This window comes from Parasteatoda tepidariorum, chromosome 3 (assembly GCF_982258835.1).
Source record: "Parasteatoda tepidariorum strain Cologne lab strain chromosome 3, Ptep-v5.0, whole genome shotgun sequence".
Classification (NCBI taxonomy): Eukaryota; Metazoa; Arthropoda; class Arachnida; order Araneae; family Theridiidae; genus Parasteatoda; species Parasteatoda tepidariorum.
Genome location: NC_141757.1, coordinates 90246411 through 90266647, shown reverse-complemented (window position 1 = coordinate 90266647; position 20237 = coordinate 90246411). Strand labels below are relative to the sequence as shown.

Sequence of the window (20237 nt, the reverse complement as noted above, 5' to 3'; positions counted from 1 at the left end):
TCTATAGTTTAGTAGGTAGAATATCAATACAACTGTATGAAAAATATCAATACTAATGGTGAAAGTAAAGAGAAGATTTAAAAAAAAAACGGATTCAAAAATACAGCCACGAGAAATAATAAATATTATTGAGAACCTTCAGCGGTTGGGTACTTTAAGTAGGTACAGCACGAGTGTCAAATTAGCATTAACAAGCGCCAGAATGTACAATTCTATAAAAATAATCTATGATTATATTCTGTTGACAAAAATTGATAAGAGTGATGAAAAATCAATCTGTCATAACTTATAGATTTCTAACCATTCAGCCATGCTCCAAAAATTAAAAGATTCATACTGTGCATATGTATTTTCTACAGAAAGTCACTAAAGTTGACGCATTCAGAATTTTAATTTTGGTGGAAGAAGATTTTCACTTCCAGCACTTTTCTTTGAAAATTTTTTATTCTAAATATATTTCTAAGACTTCTTATACATTTTGAAAAGTCGTGATAAGGGTTTTCAGAAGTTACCTCTTTTTTAATTTAAGCACAAAATATGTACATATCTCTATTTTTTCTTGAATTTAGACATTTGGTACCTTTTCGAATAACAAAATAAATGTGTTTTATATTGTGTTAACGAATATTTATAAATTTTACTTTTACTCAAAATAATAAAAAAACAGCAAATAATCGTTACCGCATAACACAGGATGTGCTAGTTTTACACTGACTCAAATATCATAATTTGAAAATTATAAATTTTTTTTAATATTTCGATAACATTTTGAATATAATAAGTTCTTTTTGAGCTAAACGCTGTTACAATGTTCCATAAGAGAAAAAAGGAATAATCATAATTACTTACTTAATCTCAACTGAATATAAATCTCATTGTGTCTTCATTTATCTGATTTCATACATTTTTGAAATATATTTTGCAGTTTTTTTTCGAATTTAAGGGTTTGAAGTAGAGATCTGATTTAATTAAACATTTCATTCAATAAAATTTAGTGTCTTATTATTACTATATTTAATTCCATCTTACAGATTATATTGATTATTTGGATTATCGAGTAAATTTTAAAAGTATATACCAAACTTAAACTGCATATTTTTAATAGCATGGTCCTTTTTAGCCTGAAGTAGTTTCTATCCGTTTAAAATCTTTTAAATAATCGCAAAAATATGTATCCTTAACTTACTTTGCCTATAATACTCTTACCAATTAAACACTTTCTAATCAATAGCTACTAATTTATATAATAATTTTAATAATACTCCAAAGAATATTTTTGCTACCATCACCGTACTTGCACATTCTAATTGACGATAAACCCTTTTCCCAGTACTTCGAAGTCATGAAAAACCATATTTCATCATGGAATTTTCTGAACTAACTAAAGATAATATAGTTACAGGGTTTAATTTCTAAAGTCATTAGATTTTGAGTGTAAGTTGTTTCTATAGCACAATTAAATATCATGGTTCCGAAGTATCAAGTTTGCGAAGATGATTCTTTGAACGTTTTAGAGCATAAGACTTAAAAATAATGTTTCTTAATCTAATTTGTATGTTCTAAGATAAATTTGTAGTAAGAGCTCTTTTTTTAAAGGAAATGCATTACATAAATTGTATGTAGCAAATTTTACGATTTTTGAATATACAGGTCAGGCGATAATTAAATAAAAATATTGTCTTAAACTATAAAACTCATTTTTCACACAGCGATCTTTAATTATATAATGAACACTCTATGTGTAATATACTTTTCTATCAAAATTTCTTTTCCTCGTAAAGACGCATCGACTTTTATTGGCGCATGGGGACAAATTGAGGAAGAGGTTTGATTAATGACTATTCTTTGAAAATCATACCTTCTTCGACACAGTTACAGTTTTCAGTTTCTAATAATTGTTTTTTTTTCTTTCACCACATTTTGGAATTTTTTTGATAATAAATTTCAGCATTTTGTTTCTTTATAGACGTCAAAGTATTCTGAGAAAAAAAAATCTTTTTTTTTTTTTTAAAGCAAAATGTAAGAACATTTTATGTCGGACAATTCTTAAAATAATTTTCGCCTAAAGGAATTCGAAAATTATTCTGTACTTGGATGTATTGCTTTTCAATTAAAAAGTGATGTCTATAACTTTTTTTTCAATAATTTAATTAACCTAAACCTTACACTAGGTTTATTAATAATTGTGTGAGTATAATTTAAAATAAGAAGGACAGAAAGTTTGGACTCTTAATTTGAAAAATTACCAAATTTGAGAAGGTTTTCCTTACGTGAAATATCAAAGATCTGGGAGATAGATTTGAATTAAATTTGGGAAACATAAAAAAATGGCCATGTTGTGTTCAACTCCATATTTCAAAAACAGACCAGAAGAAAACAGACTGATTAAATTCTTCTCTACAAAGTAAATAAAGTTGTAATAACTTTGCATTGCGAAACAACTACATTCAAAACTAATATTATCATATAAAAATTTTAAAGAGAATTAAAAAAACACTTATGTCTAACATAAAATGTAAATACTATATAACACAAAAATGTTAAAAAAAGAAAAAAATTCAAAATTTTTTTATAATTTCATGAAAAGTAAAATTATTAAATAAGGAAAATATTATTAACCATTAATTTCCTCCTAAACAGTATTACTTTATCACATGTATGTTCATTTGTTCTTTTAGTTCCTCCAAGTGAAGCAATTATAATGGATGAATTTGGACAGCATTTGCATGGGATAATCGGGCCTTACAATGAGGATCAACCTGTTTCCTTAATCTGTGAGGGAGAGGGAGGTGAATACGATATACTCACTTTTTATACTTCTGTCATGCATAGACATTGTGTTAAAAAAATATTCATCAATGTGCTGGTTTATACATAATATTTTTACTTTATTTTGAATTCAATATTTTGAGGGCAACACAGAATATTATGCGTGAAGACAGCTTAATAATAGTTTGCCGAACTGGTAGTTTTCAAAATACGTTAGCATATAAAATTTTTTAACATATGATTAGTAAATGTGCTAATTTCTTCAAGGTATGATTATGTATGTAAAAAGCGTTTGTTAGAAAATAGTTTTTTTTTCTGATTAAGTTTCATCCAACTTCTGTGTTTTGCTGCAAGTCAAATGCACGCATACAAATAAAGCATTTTTTAAGTGCTATGCGTTAACGCAGATTTATTGTTACTCATAGTTGCAATGAACCAGTAGTTGATGACCAGTTGATATAGTTTTGTTTTTACCAGTTGATACAGACAGTGATTATACTCTATAAAGAACTAAGAATGAAAAACATCAAAATATGCTGATACATGTAATTTAAATTTTTTGGATAAATTTATTTTTCAATTCATTTTATTTTATTCATTATATCTTTCTTATTTAATTTAATTTTAATTTTAATTTTTTTTATTACTTAAAATTTATTTACGACTTCAAATTTACTAAGATCGGAAATGGGGATAAATAACTGTTTACCAGTAACTACACAAATATGCAATTCATAAAAATTCTTATGTTCTTACAAATGAATGATTTAATTAATTGAAGACAAATTATAAAATTATGTTGCGAAGGCCTCTTATAACATTTAAAAATAAAATAATCTCAAAGAAATAAATTAAATAATGAATTGACCTCAAACTTAAATCATTCTCTACTTTTCCAAACGTTTACCATATATTCGAGAAAATTAATACTCCATTTAATACGTCTCAAATGTTGCCTAAAGTTACTACAAAAAAAGATTTTTAATGAATATTTTATGATGCTTTATAACATAAGTTTTCTAAAAATAAAACATCACGTTTTAAACTTTAAAGATAAATTAATAATCCGCTCTCAATTTAAAGAATTTTATTAATTTAATTGCTGGATTAAAATTAATAAATTGTGATATTTCTGCTTCCAGCTTTTATTCATTTGTTTGAGAATCTATTTTTATGCTTAAAATGTAACTTTGATTTAATTAATATTAAATGTAAGGATATTTTAAAATTAAATGCGAAAATTTTTGCACAAAGTTAAATTCTTTCTTTACTAAAATTAAGATAAAAAACTATGTAGCATTAAGTTTAGGAATGTTTAAACGAGACAGGTCCTCAATTAAAATGAAATTAATTTTTAGAAGTCGATGATAATCATTTTCTGTTCTTTTCAGGAAATTATATATATATATATATATATATATATATATATATATATATATATATATATATATATATATATATATATATATATATATATATATATATATATATATTAAATAACGGTGGAGCCACACCGATATTTTTTATCCGACGGAGTTTAGTTGGTAAACATTATACACCAAAAAGCCACGCAAAAACATTGCTCCTCTATTTTATAGGATGATTAAAAGTTGTGAGGCGGCCAGTCATATTGTCTTTTCTGTGCATTCTTACGCCTCATCAAAATTATTTATTCCTCATAGAAAATCATTTAATCTTTCCTTATATGGAAGTGATACATCTTAAAATAACTTCTCTTTTGAAATATAAATCTAATTATTACTCATTGGCATGTTTTAAGCCTTGAAGTCCCAAAATAGAATTTCTACCCTTATCCTTTACCAAAGATATTTTATGAAATGCTTTTATTAATACAAAAGTATTTATAATTTCTGTATTATATATATATATATATATATATATATATATATATATATATATATATATATATATATATATATATATATATATATATATATATATATATATATATATATATATATATATATATATATATATATATATATATATATATATATATATATATATATATAGATATAGATATAGATATAGATATAGATATAGATAGATAGATAGATCATTTTAATTTATATTTGAGTAAGATTTATTACACTTTGAATATTTCAAATTACTTGATTTTACTATCGCATTAAAAATTATTGTATCTGCATTAGCTGATAAAATGTAATGTTCAGCTTTAATAAACTAATTTAACTAGAACATTTATTCTGGAGTAATCCAATTTAAATCAAAATGGTGAAAAATATTTCTGGGATTCAGAATAACACTTGATTTATTTCAAATCTAAAACTTACCATCAAACTTCTAATTATACTTCTGTGCGTAATGGCGTAATATTTCAGTTCCCAACTGTGTACAATTATTCCATCAGCTGTTACGCCTGAGAATAATTTGTCTTTTGAGATTCCATTGCAGTTATTCTTGAATAGAAAATCTCTTTGTAAGAATTGAAATAGTAAGGAAATTCATTTGAATTTCTGATAAAAATCTGATTTTGGAAATAAAAAAGGCTTTATTTTGAGCTAGAGTTTTTCTCTATAATGATATATTTGGCTTATGCATATTCTATACAGATTATTTTCATTTTAATAAAAAAATTCTCCTTTGGACAAATTTTGAATTTCAAGAGCAAAATTTCGCATAAACGACAAAGATTTGTTGGAAAATAAGTTACTTGTGAAAATATGCCGTCAAAAATTAAGTATTAATTAAATTTCGAAATACTCATGAATATATAAATATCACAAATTTCAAAAAAGTGTATATATTACTTTATTTATTGTGTAAATTATCATACTTTTAATGCTGTATGTGTATAATTTTGCTACTTTATTTTATTCTATTACTCCAGTTTTTATTTCCATGCTCTGTAACAATTCACTTCACATCACACAAATATTAGCAGTGATAAGAAATCCATTAGTTTTTTTTAAACATTTTGTGAAGCTTAAAAAAATTAACCTCCTGAATACCAAGCCTATTTTAATTTATAATTATTTAACTATTTGTTAGTTTGGGTTTTCAAAGACATTATAATAACGATAAAAAATATTTGTTTATCACAAATAAAGATGTGATATCTCTACTTTAAACATTATTTGGATATAACAGAAAATATATCCTTCATAAAATTTATTTATTACCTAAACTTCTTCCTTCTAAGCATAAAATTAGTATTTCCAATTATTTTATAATTTCCAAATCATGCAAGACAGTATCTCAAAATTAAGTTTACTTAAAAAAATCATTTTTCCTGTACCAGTTGCATTGCAAAAAACACCAAGATTCATAACAAGCTCTTGCTTCTTCTGGTCTTACTCCCTTATATTTATATTTTTATAAAATCCCAAATGCAATTTTAAATTTTTAAGGTAATCGTTCACCTAGAAATAGAATAGGGTAGTTGAAATGCATATTCTTATAAAATAAAATTCTAATGCTTAAATTTTAATAATACTGCATTTCCAGGTGATCATTCACCACCAGTAAAGTGGCTGAAAGCCATATTTTTATGAACTAAAATTCCAAATTGACCTTTAAATTTTTATAATAATTTCATTTTCAGGTGAGCCTTCACCATCAGTAAGGTGGCTTAAAGGTAATGAGCTTATCGATGACACATTTTTTCTAACTCCTCAAGGATTTGCAAGAAATGAAGTCCAACTACCAAATCTTCACCGAAAAGATTTGTTGACAAATCTAACATGTGAAGTGTACAACAACAACTTAACATCACCAGTCACTAGCACTGTTAGCTTAGATATGAACTGTAAGTATAAAAGTGTTTAAACTTTTTATTGATTTATCATTATGATAGTGTATATTTAAGACAATTCGAAATAGGAAATGGAATAAATTATATTTGTTTGTTCAATAAAAAATACATTTTTAATTTGATTCACTCTGATTACGAATTACCCATTTCTCATAAAAATTACCAACCGAAATAGCTTAAAAAACACTCCACAATATCTTTATTTAATGAATCAAAACCATTTTTGGTAAAACGTGAAGTTTAAGAGTGTTTTATTAAAAACAGAAATTAAAAAATTTATAATCAGAATTAAGATCAAACTTAGCAGTTAAAAGATGATCGTACACATTGTAAAATAATTACGCTTTGAAGTCAGAAAGAGTAAGAAAATATTATTTTAGAGGACTAAATATAAGGAAAATCGGAAACCAAAACCGGTTATAATCCGTAAACATTCTTTTTACTGGTTCATGTGGAGAAAAATGAGAAATTTTTAATTGTTAGGAAAGGAGAAATACCAATTTTAAACGGGCATAAAATGATCACTAATTTTTGCAGCCATAGGGTATTAAATATTAATTAAATCAATGCCATTGTCAGTGTATTAGATTATATAATAATTTAAAATATAATCTTGTTTAAAAATAAAATATTGATAAATTTTAGAAGCGTTAAAATTTTAAGTCGCTCAGTTTAGTGAATAATAAACATTAATGACTGGGATTCTTCCACTTAAATTTGGCACATAATTTTTGGCGATAATGAATAATTAATACTGTTAGTTGAGTCTTAAATAAGTACAAAAAATATGTACTAAGAGTTTATTGACCGATAAAATCAGTTCTAATCGGTCAATAAATCTAAAAATTGATTAAAAATCATATCTGTCATTAATCCTCTTCTCTTTATGTTTAATGTAGTCATTAGTTATTTTATGTTTTCAGTTTTGCTACATTTTTTAATTAAGCTAGGTGCTGTTTTTTTTTAATTTCATTTTTATGCTTTAATGCCATGCACCTTTAATGCGTGGTAGCCAATATTGCACGCTCAAATATTTAAATATGTAAGCTCGTAGGAGATAATTTTAAAAAAATGGCAAAATAATAGTAATATAAATTTGAAAATCGGTATTTCAGAGGCACAAATACGGGATTGTATAAAGTAAATTAAATACAGTAGTTATATTTTGCAGTCGCTTCCCATTTCGAATTTAGACTATTTAACACTATTCAATACTGAAATCTTTCCTAAAACTTTAAAATTATAATAATGTAATTGACGCCTTTTATTGCTTAAGGTATGAAAAAAATATTATAAAAAACATTCCATTTGATGGCATTTTAATAGTAGACAGGATGTATATGCATTCAGAATATATATTTTAAAATTATTTAAAAACGTTAATTCTTTTAAGTTCAACTCAATGATGATGCATTTTAGAAACCTCTTCTAAAAAAAAATATTTTCAGTGTATGATTTTAAAAAAATACTAGCAGTAATTTCTTACATAGAAATATACTGAAGAATAAATGAATATTACGAAGAAATTTTAAAAAAGATTGATTAAATTTTTTAGTCCAGTTTTTGCATCAAACTGTATCTTGCATATTTTTTTATCGGCATGCTCTTGTTTTCTTAGAAAAAAAAGATGGAAAAAAATGGTTACAAAAACATAAGACTTGGAGGAATGTAAACTTTTTTTTACTATTTTATTTCTTAATATAAATCAAACAACACAAAAAATATATCTCCGAAAAGAATTTTTGCACTTACGTTTTTCTTGGCTGATAAGTAAAATGGATTATTTGAGTCAGAAAAAATACAATCTTTATTTTACTGTGTTATGTTAATTACAAAAGAGTTTTAGACAATTTTATTTCAAGACTTCAAATAAATTATACATAGATATTCTATTTTGGAAATAATAGATAAAACTAGGAGGCTTCGCCCCCTGCTCGCTAGCGCTCGCCAACCCCGGAACTGCTTTCGCGGTTCATTTCGGATTGCTACGCAATCCAATGCTCGCTTTGCTCGCTCATTGGATACGTTCTTAACGTCTAGCTTTTGTTCACTTTTTTTAATACTGAAGTTCCGAAAACTTTTCACTGTAGAAAATTCTAAACCTGTACATTACAATATTAATTTGGAAATTGCAAACAGTTCACATATTTTGCTTAATCACACTATTCTAAATTTCAGTTGTTGAGAAAAGTAACTGTTGTAAGTTTTGTTCTAAAGTCTTTCCCACCAGAGGGCTAAAGCCATGTGTTGTAAAACAATATGAAATAGTAGTCTGCCACTAATCGCCGGATGTAAAGCATCGGCTTTGATGAAGATAATTTTGTATTTTTAAGTCTCTGAAGGGCGCCACCCTATTAATATGGAATTTGTAAAATAAATGTATATATTTTTGATTGTTGATGAAACCCATCATTTTGTGTTTTCATCAGTGTTCAGAAGTAGAACAACTATAAGCTTTTTATTTTATCACAAAAATATAAAATGTATGAAATACAAAGAAAAGAGTAAGAAAATGAGTATAGTCATAGAAAAAGTTAAAATTATAATATAGCATTTGTCAGTTAAAATAAAACTTTTTGTTTAAGTCATTGCTAATAATTCAAATTTCTCCGAGGCAATTCTAAAGTATAAATTAAGGTAGTATTGTTAAGTTGAAACACAATATTTTTAGTTTTGATGTCAACAATAGAATTCAATTTTTCACAAAAACGATTGTTTCCATTGTTAAATTCAATGTCAACAATTCAAATTTTTCTGAGGCAACTCTTAACCTCTAAATATTATTTTTCTTATGTACACATTTCTAAATGTCAGTATTCAACCACAAAACAACTTAAAGTCCTCAAATTTTGCATAAAGTTGTAAAATGTAATGAAAGAGGGTCATTGCAATAATGAAAGTAGAAGTAAAGTTAGTACTGTAAAATTAAAACAATATTTTTAATCAATGAGCCAAGTTCTTCGAGAAACAGTTGTAGAAGTAGGTTGTTTATTTAAAACTTTTTATAGAATTTCTTTAAAAACACAATTGTTAATTTGGGCAAAGGGCGCGATACAACACTTATAGAATTGAAGGATTATTTACGTCAAGCGCTCAGGTATCATAATTTTGATCTAATTGCGCTATGTCATTTTAATTTATGTTGCTAAGTTAACTTTCAAAAATTTCTATGGCTGGCAACAGCATTTTTATTTTTTAATTTGTTTATTTTTATTTCTTTTGGAATTCGTTATTTTTTAGCGAGATGTTTTTTAACCTAACAGAATTCTTTGCCGACTGTTTTCTCTATAAATGAAAAAAATAAAGTAAATAGTTAAGTGTTCTGAAAAGAATCTTATTTAGTTGTGCAAAGTACTTCAGCAAAAATTTGGAAGCCACGTAAGAGAATTATATATATTAGATCAGAAACACATCATTAAAAGGCAGAATGCTTTTGTGTTTTCAAAACGTAAACAAAGCAAAGCAAACGTTGCCACCGGCGGAAAAGAAATACAGCCAAAATTTGGGAGCCACGTAAGAGAATTACATATATTAGATTATAATGTAAAATTTCAGTACTCCTCAATTTAATTCCTATATTCCATTTCATTTCATTTTATTTAAATTTTATTTGGGAACATTAGATTTGGTCTTACTTGTTTACGTGATTTTTAATTTAATTTCTCGCATTTCAGCTCTGCAAGATCGTAGGTTTGTCGTTTTTTAGCTTTAAAATGCAGTAAGAATTTTCTGTTTTTTAATTCATAGTACTTAAGCTATGATGATTTAAATAAAAGTAATTTTAAAGCATAGCACGAGGATGTCACTTTCGGTTTGTATTTTTTTCCTTATGTATTTTTCGCTACTATTACTGAAATATTCGGTCAGCTTATTTGTATTAGCAAGAATAAATTGTTGTAAGTAGGACTATTAATATAAATTAGGTTTAAAATATCAATCAAATTTTAAAACTGTGTATGCTTATTATGATCTTATGAGGAAAATGTAAAATACAACCAAATAAGTAATTAATCGATTTTATGTTTAATTTATTTTTGTTATTTTTGTTCTGCTTTATTATTTTTCTTTTTTTACTTCACTGCTCAATATTTCTGACAGTATATATTTTAAAGTTCAATTACTGTTTTAGCCCATATATATTTACCCCACAGTATCATTTATTAAAGTATTTTAGATATTTAGTTCAGATTGCAATTATTTTTAGCAACAATAAAAAATTTTAAAAGTAGTTTTTCACTGATTTTCAAACGTTAAAAAGGTTTTTCACTGAATTTCAAATGTTTAAAAGTAATTTTTGAAGAAATCTTCTTGAAAATGAAAGTCTTGAAATAGGCGTCTATTTTTGATGAGCGGAAGACATCTCGACTACTATTTCATTTCGTGAAGATAAAGTCTTCAAGCAGGCAATACCTCAGGCGTTTTTAATTATCCTTGTTAAAGACGCTGGGTACTTTAAAAAAAGGGTACCAAATATTTTAATATCGCACGATATAGCCATATTTTTCTACTTGCATTCGGAAGATACAAACTAATAAATTTTCCATTTCAATTAGTAATTTTGCTACAGAATTTCTTTAAAGAAAAGTTACAGCTTGCAATATCACTTATGCTTTTAATCAATACGTCCAATGCTAGTTCTCGTGCTATTGATTTGCCTATTCAATCTAATTCAATATCTTTTCTATCTTTAGGAAATGGTTCTTAAATTTTAACTTATCAGTTTTAAATTTATTCATATATATAGATAAAAAATTAATAAAATATTGTTTTTAATTTCTTTAGTAAGACCAACAGATGTTCGAATTACAAGTCCTTACCAACCATTATCAGCTGGGAAAGACACGGATATAGTTTGTGTTGCCAGAGGTGCTCGTCCACCTGCTCAAATATCTTGGTGGCTTGACGGTGAAAAACTGACTACAACTGTGACAGAAAGCACAGCTGAAGAAGATAACTTGACAATCAGTAGCTTAAATTTAAGACCTACTATTCAAGACAATCACAGAAATCTCTCCTGCCGAGGAGACAACCCACAGCTTACTGATAGTGTGATAGAAGACACGTGGCTCATAAATGTGCACTGTAAGTATTCATAAATATATTAATATTTTTCTTAAAATAAAGCTTGAAAATAATTTACTGATTTTATTCATATATATCTATGTAATTTCTCACCATCGTACATTATTCAACCATGAACTCTGATATCAGAAAAAAAAATGAACTTCGAGGTACATTGAATGACTTAAAATAAAATCTGGCAAACTTAGTTCGCTAGTATCCAAACTGCAGAAATAGAAAGACATTTTGAGCATGCATTACGAGCACAAGTATTAAGCATGAGAGCAATTTTTTCTTTTGTCCCACTTGTGGCATTTGCAAAATTAATTGTTTTTAAAGCATGTATTTGACACAGCATGCCTTTTTTGTACCTTGTGTCACTAAACCCTACATTCAATTCGTTAAAATATATTGGTATTTTATTGAAAAAGCAATTTGTAAAAATGTAGGGTAGATCAACTACTAATAGAATACACCCCAATGAATAACATTTCAAAAATGTATATTTTGTTTTAAAAAGTAAGATTTTAAAAGTTTATCTTTGAATTAATTGGCATCAAGCACTGCATTGCATCTGGTCACATGGCTTTTTCTGGCCTTCATTACAGCTCCTTGCTTCTTTGACAAAAGTATAATGCGAGCATTTGTCCTTGATAATGCTTTAGAGCCTGTGAGGTTAAAACAACTCAGTTGGAACAAGGCAGTCAGTTCTATATTCCGAAAGCAACTCTGTCAACACAATTATGAATGATATCTAATGGAGGTAGGTGTATGGGACTATTACTATCACTGTTATTTACAGAAGAAAAAATGTTAATGAGCAAAAGAAGCTCAGAAACAAAAAGTATACACCGAGTTAAAGAGTAAGAATTTAGAATTTCTTCAGACACTTGAGACTGAAATCCTTCCTGACATAATGAACCTTTTAAACACAACATTGTCTGATGTTTCTAAAATATTAACTATAAAAATACCTGTTTATTTTAATATGAAAGAAGTATGCATTAAAAACAGAAAAAAAAACAGTTAAATCACATTTAAGTTCTTATACACTGAAGCTGTCACCAGCAATCTCATTTGCGAATAAGCCTGTTCAAAATTCCAAAAGTAGCACTGCCACCAAATATACCAGGGATAACAAACAAAGCAAATGTATGGGGCTGTTACTAGTGTTATCATCTACTGAAGAAGAAATGTTTATGAGCTATGAAGGTCATGAACAAAAAGTATACTCCCAGTCAAAGAGTAACGATCCATAAACTTGTCAGACATTTACAATACAAGTGAAATCCTTTCGGATATGTTGCAAATTTTTAACACAACATTGACTGAAGAGTCTAACATTTCAAACAACCAGGAAACAGCGTTTTTTTTCAATATGGCAGAAGTATGTATCATAAAGGATTAAAAAAAAACTATCGGTTAAATAAAATTTTTGCACTGAAGTTGCAATTAACATTGATAATGGATTTATCTTTATTGATTTTGATTGCTGCATTATTATTTGAAGAAACAAATGATTGTATAAATATTCAAAGTTAGAAAATAATAAGTACAGTTGAAGAGTAACTAGATATAGGTCAACGAGATAGGAATTTTTCCTCAAACTTCGGAACCCTTTTCACTTGCGTGTTTTCAAATAAAGAAATATGGAAATTTAAGGGGAAAACAAAAAGAAATTTGAATGACCATCTGCATTGATCAGATATTGGAGAAAAATAGAGAGGTCCAAATCGGAAGAAAAAGGGGGAAAATCATTTTGCATTAATTTCAGAAAAAAAATTGAAAGAACTGAAAGAGAGTTAAAAAAATGAAGTATACGAGGAAATCGAAAAAGTATTTTTAAAAAAAGTAAAAAAAAAGGTTTTAAGAACTAAGCGGATAGAGTAAACAGGAAAGTAGTAAAGCAAAAAGGGAAAAACATCAACGGATGACCCAAGGATTATCATTCATAACTCAGACTCGATTAACAACTTACAAAAAGAAAAGAAACATTTTTTTTTTTCAAATTTCCAATTCAAATCAATTTTATTTTCCATTTCATAACTGAGAAAAAATTTAAAACTTTCGAAAATATTTACAGTTATATGTTATAATTCAATTAAAAAAATTTGTTTTTAGGTATTTGTATGACTTATACGTACATTTTTGCCTTAAAACTTTCCAAGATTAAAATTAACTGTTCATTTACTGAAATATTTTGTGTTCGTTCTCTGGTAAGACCTGCTTTTTTACTTAGTTAATTAAGACATATTTTCTGAATCTTAAAAAGATTAAAACAAAAGTATAGAAGTTTTCACAACTATTTTACAAGATTCGCATTTAATAACTAATATGCTAACGCTGTCATTTACCCAAAATTACAATTTTAAGATAATATAAATTTTTAAAGGACAAGCGGTTCCCATTCACTGAGTTGCTTATTCCATCTATCTACGAAACATATTTTTACTTCATGTGACTTGAAAAGAAGAATTCAATTCACCTTTAGAAAAGTTATAAACTTTGATTTCCCTACAATTGGAATATTACTGTTCCACATCTTATGCTAAACGAACCAGCAATCTATCTTCATCATCTGGCTAATCTACATTATATAAAACGCTAATACGTTTTAATTATAGGCTTCGGCGCGCAAGAGCACGTAGTGAGCATCATATGTCTAATCGGTTGAATTCTCACCGAATTATCAAAATAATTCTCACATAATTATCTTTATGGAAGCCAATGCTTTACATCCGGCGTTCAGTACTATTTCATATTGTTTTACAACACATGGTTTTAGCCCTCCGGTGGGAAATACTTTAAAACAGAACTTCCAACAGTTACTTTTCTCAACAACTGAAATTTAGAATAGTGTGATTAAGAAAAATATGCGAACTGTTTGCAATTTCAAATTAATATTGAAATGCACAGGTTTAGAGTCTTCTACAGTGAAGAGTTTTCGGAACTTCAGTGTTCAAAAAAGTATACAAAAGCTAGACGTTAAGAACGCATCCAATGAGCGAGAAAAGCGAGCATCGGATTGCGAAGCAATCCGAAATGAACTGCGAAAGCAGTTCCGGGGGTCGGCGAGCGCTGGCGAGCAGGGGCGAAACCTCCTAGTATATAGTTAAGATTCCTGTTAAGCGTCCAACATTCTAACACAGTGCCATAAGTAAATCTATACCAGAATATGGATCCATTTGACACGTATCCAATTTATGCTTTAATTAAAATAATTCAATTCGGGTATTTTTTGAAAGAAAAAGCTCATTACAATTGTGGATAAGCATTCTAAATCTGTAACCTTCAAAATATGCCTGTTCTGCTTTACCGATTTCAATAAAAAAATATAGGCATGATAGAATATTAATACTATACAATATTATACACTCATTTGTAATTACCAAACAGTATTATTGATATACTAAACACTAAAGCAAATTCTTTATTTCGTGAAAGAAATGCTTAATCAATTTCTTTCCTCAGATCTACCCCAATTGACTGTGAAAATAAATGTTCCATTACCAGTAACTGAAAAAGATTCCGTAGCCATGACATGTGATGTGCAAGCACACCCACCTATAACAGAACTTGAATGGTTAATTGATGGGCGATCATTAGGGCCTCCAGCAAAAGCGAATTTTTCAAATAGGATTTTTCAAATTCCGTCAGTCGGGCCAGAGAACAAAGGAGTATATCAATGTGCGGGTACAAATAGCGAAGGAAGATCAATGAGTGAACCGATTCATCTTGATATCTTTTGTAAGTATATACAATTTATAAAAACTTTACAAAAAGCTCTAAAACTGTTATATTAAGAGTGTGTTCTAGCTGATGGTATGGGAACTATTAGTCAAATTCAACATTAAAATTTATAGTTAAGAGTTGGAACACGTAATATATTACTGAATATATAATAATACGCTACAAGCTATTATCAATTAGAAATGGCGCTGCAGCTGAATTCGTTATCGGCTTGGTTAAATACCATATCATCAAGGATAGAAGGCAGCATTTAAATAAACTATATTAGTGCCATTTTAATAAAAATATTTTCGATAAAATCTATAGTATATAAAAATCTTTCTTTTTTGTTCGATAAAGGATTTTGCAGTTCGACTAAGCTATCAAAAAAGTACATTATTTGATAGATTCATCTAATACAAAAGAATGGAAATAAAATATTTCGTTGTTTATATACTATATTTTTTTTAAATATAAGTAGTTGTGATATGTAATTAATTAATAAATTATATATTGTTAACAAAAAAATTTTAGCTTGAAGTTAACTTCTATAATTTAATTTTTACTTAGATTCATCTAAAAAAGAATAAAACTACTGGATATTAAAATCTATTTTTAAAGTGTATATTTGGAAATGAATTTCCCGTTGATATATGAAAGGGGGATTAAATTTAGCTTTACTGAAACTCTTTCATGAAGTATAGAAGATGTTGCATTGCGCTTTATTTTTGTTGATTTATTTAGCTACTTTTTAAAAGAGTTATACTTCCTGCGATATTTTTCATCTTCTGAGACTAACTTTAAAAATAAAGTGCTTGAAAGTAAAAATAAAAGTTTTACAAAGAGTTTTTCAGATAGAAAAAAAACCTAGTAAAAGAAATACTGATTTTTAAAAAGATTAGTGCTAATATTTTTTTCAATTTGTGGACTTCTAATTCTTGAAATATATATTACGTTTAGTTTAAGGGAAATAGTTAATGCTAATATCCTTTTTTTATTTTGGTTCCTATATCAATGAAATTATTAAAATACGAAATATTTTACAATTATTTATAGATTATGTAGATTATTACTTTTTAATTTATAATTGGTAAATGCCTACAAACGTGGTTAAGTAGTTATTTATGTTTAATCAAAGAAGTAGCAATATACCAAAAAAGAGCAATTTATAAACTGCTGTTTGTAGAAAATGCAACACCATGAAAGAATCATCAGAATCAAATGAAATTTAATGCAGAAACGACTTGTACTGATACAAATAAATGATGAAATTTTCAAAACAAAAGAAACAAATTAAGCGTCCGAAATCAGTATTTGGTGCAGCCACCACGCGCTGCAATAAGAGCTGCTATACGACGTGGCATGGAGTCAAACAGATGTTGAATATCTGCTTGAGGAAGAGAATTCCATATCGCTTGTATGCGCAACCAAAGTTCGTCTTTGGAAACTGCAGGACGCGGATCACGAGTGAGACGCCGACCAACCATATCCCACACGTGCTCAATAGGCGACATATCCGGCGAATAAGCAGGCCAAGGAAGAAGTTGCATGCGTTGTGCTGAACAGAAGTCTCTAACAGTCCGCGCAACATGTGGGCGTGCATTATCCTGCTGAAAGATAGCTCCAGGGATGCCTTGAAGGAAAGGAACGACTTCGGGCTGTAGCACTTCTCGGACGTATCTGTTGCTATTGAGATTACCCTCAATTCGTATCAAATTGGATCGTCCATGATACGAAATCGCACCCCAGACCATAACTCCGGGTGTTCGACCACTATGTCGTTCAATAATACACTCAGGAAGGCAGCGTTGACCGGCATAACGTCTAACACGAACACGGCCATCATGGGTCCACAAATTGAAGCGTGATTCATCTGAAAAGACAACTTGGTGCCAATCAGCTCGCCAGTCTCTGTGCTCAAGAGCCCACTGCCGACGCAGCCGTCGATGATCCGCCGTGAGGGGAATCCTGTATAATGGCACCCTTGCACGCAATCCACGGCGCAGCAGACGACGACGAATTGACGAAGCCGACAATTGTACACCTGTAGCAGTAGACCAATGTGCTGCCAGCTGCCTGGAGGAAGCTGTGCGATCATTCACCGCCATGCGGAGCAGGTGTTGATCATCGCGCTCTGACGTCACCTTCTGTCGTCCAGTGCCTGTTTTTCGAGTTGTTCGGTGCTCGTCGGTCCACTGCTTCCAAACTCGCATCACTGTGGAACTGTTCCGCTGCATACGAGCTGCTATTGCGCGATAGGAAAATCCTCCTTCTCGAAGGCCGATTATCCTCCCTCGTTCAAACTCCGTAAGTTGCTTGAATTTCTTATTCTTCCGTCGTGGAGGCATACTCAGGTCTCACTAAACGTTTGCCACTAACAAATAATCATAGACTATTTTCAACGTCCCGCTACAGCACTTTATTTATACGCTTTCAGCATCAATTCAGAGGGCGCTGCGTGCGCCACGCACGCGCGATGGCTCTGAAACTTTATTAATTTGCATAATATCCTATAATTGACATTTGCTGCGAATTTCATTTGATTCTGATGATTCCTTCATGGTGTTGCATTTTCTACAAACAGCAGTTTATTAAAAAAAACAGTCTATAGAACATTTCAAAGAAATGCTTGTAGAAAACTGTTTAATTATAAATATTTAATTTATCGGAATATTCTCTTCAATTGCATACTTGTTTGAAAAGTATTTTTTGAGGAGTGATCGGGTATCGTTAAGAAATATTATGCTGGAAAAAAATATTTTATTATATCTTCAGTCCTTCATCAAAATAAATCAACCTATTTGTAGTGATGATTCATCATGTATTTTTTAAGTTATTTTTTCGCAAGTATTAAGGTCTTATAAATGTATCAATATATATTGTCTATGTGTAAAGCTTTGAATTTCTTTCTGAGCCCTAAATTTAACAATCTAAAGGTTTCATAATTGGAATTTTAATAAGAAATTCTATTTTTTTATTAGATGCACCTCGTTGTGAATCTGTAAGAAGTAGTGTCTACGGTGTTGGAAGAACAGAATCAGTTAGTGTTACATGCGCTGTAGATGCAAATCCAACTAAAGTTAACTTTTCTTGGATTCTCAGCAATCCCGATAAAAGTTCACCTTTACCAGCTGCTTTTTATACAAGTAACGGCACTAAAAGCATTGCAACTGTGTCTCCAAGAGCTCCTGAGGACTACGGTGTACTACAATGCTGGGCTTCCAACAATGTAGGGCCTCAGAAAGAGCCCTGCTCTTTTCGCATTATACCTGCAGGTAAAATAGAACATGGTATTGTAATTCTCTAACTTATTCTAGTTTATCCTTCTTTTAAATAAAAAAAGATATTCCGAAGAAAAATTTAGTGAGATAAGCTTTTCTGTACAGAAAGTTTTCTTAATGTGAACATCATTCTATCGACCACAAATCGTTTCGTTCTCATCTCACTAAAATCTACGGAATAGCATTTACCTTGACGGTGTATAATTGATTCAGGTCGTAATTTTATGTTATGATATATTGTTTTCCTTTTATTAATTATATTATTTTTCTAAAAATCATTACTTTTCAATCAAGAAATTCTTTTTTTTTTGTGACGAATCTAATCTGTTGGATTGTACCAGCTGTAATACCCTCGAAGGTACCAGGTTTGCATGTCGTGACTGGATTATTTATTTTTCAAAATAAAATATTTTAAACATTGATTTATTTATATTTTTTCTAAAAAAAAAGTTTATTTTAATATTTTTTTTTTAAAAAAAAATTGAAAATAATTTATGTTTTACTTAAAAATTGCCCATTTTTCGGCATTTTTGAAGAAAAACGAAAAGGTTTTACGAAAAGTGTTAGTGCCCAATTTTGACTTTAAAAACCTTATAAATGATTTTCTAAAAAGCAAAAACTAACATTCGTAACGTTTGAGGATGAAAAAATATTAATTATATCTAAATATTTACAATTGAAACTGTAAATTGGTTTGTCTTTCTGAAATATTCATTAAAACTTTTTATTTACGGATTTAAATCATATTATTACAAAAACCTTTTAGTTACTGACTAAATAAAATATTGTAATACTAAAAAAAATAATGTTTTTATTTATAAGAAATTTGTACAAAAATATTATAGGACTATAAAGTGAATGTTGTTAAAATTATCCGCTTAAAATTCTCAATATCATTCGTTTTTATATGTAGTCATGGAACAGCTCTCTTTGACTCACATCATTTATTTTTCATAAAGAAAGATCTGTATTTAACAACTCATGAAATTTTAATTAACGGTAGTCCTACACGTCTTGGCTCCGTGGTAAACCGCATTCTTAGGATCTAGACTTCGACATTATGGCTTGAAGCCTACTCAGCTTCAGATCGATGTGTGTCAACTCGTCTTTGAAGTAAATGCGGTTTCTGCACAATGCTGACCACATTGTCACAATTATGTTGTTAGTTTAGAAATTTTTGCGTTTTGTCCTTCATTTAACCCTTAGCTCTGAAGCATCTGTTGAAAGAATGTTTTTTTATATAACTTTACTTCACGTTTACATTTTCATCAGTAAACCCCATATATTTAATTTTAATCACAGGTGTGCCAGATGAGCCAAGAAACTGCCTGGTGACAAACAGAACATCAGATTGCATTGTTGTTGACTGTGATAGGGGTGAAGATGGTGGATTACAACAAGTATTTCAATTGGAAGTAATGAACATAAACTCTAATAAGTTCATTGCGAATCTCACATCCCGAAGCTCACCGAACTTTAATGTGTGTTCCTTACCCGCCAAGGAATCTTTTATTTTTGTAGTTTATTCCGTAAACAGCAAAGGCAGGAGCAAACCTGTTACAGTTCGCTCAAGTACTCTAGAATACCTTTCAACAAATGAA

At 28.8% G+C, this 20237-nt stretch overlaps 1 protein-coding gene across 1 annotated transcript in view; it reads left to right on the top strand.

Annotated features, from left to right (window-relative positions):
• The window catches only part of LOC110282173 (neural cell adhesion molecule 2), a 90872-nt gene that overhangs the window by 59609 nt on the left and 11026 nt on the right, over window positions 1-20237 (top strand). Inside the window, exons 3-8 of the mRNA XM_021145022.4 lie at window positions 2679-2789; window positions 6356-6559; window positions 11348-11647; window positions 15098-15373; window positions 18337-18630; window positions 19939-20237. The exon at window positions 19939-20237 is cut by the window's right edge and continues 1 nt beyond it. Coding sequence (XP_021000681.3) covers window positions 2679-2789; window positions 6356-6559; window positions 11348-11647; window positions 15098-15373; window positions 18337-18630; window positions 19939-20237 — 1484 coding nt within the window. The remainder of the gene's footprint in view (window positions 1-2678; window positions 2790-6355; window positions 6560-11347; window positions 11648-15097; window positions 15374-18336; window positions 18631-19938) is intronic.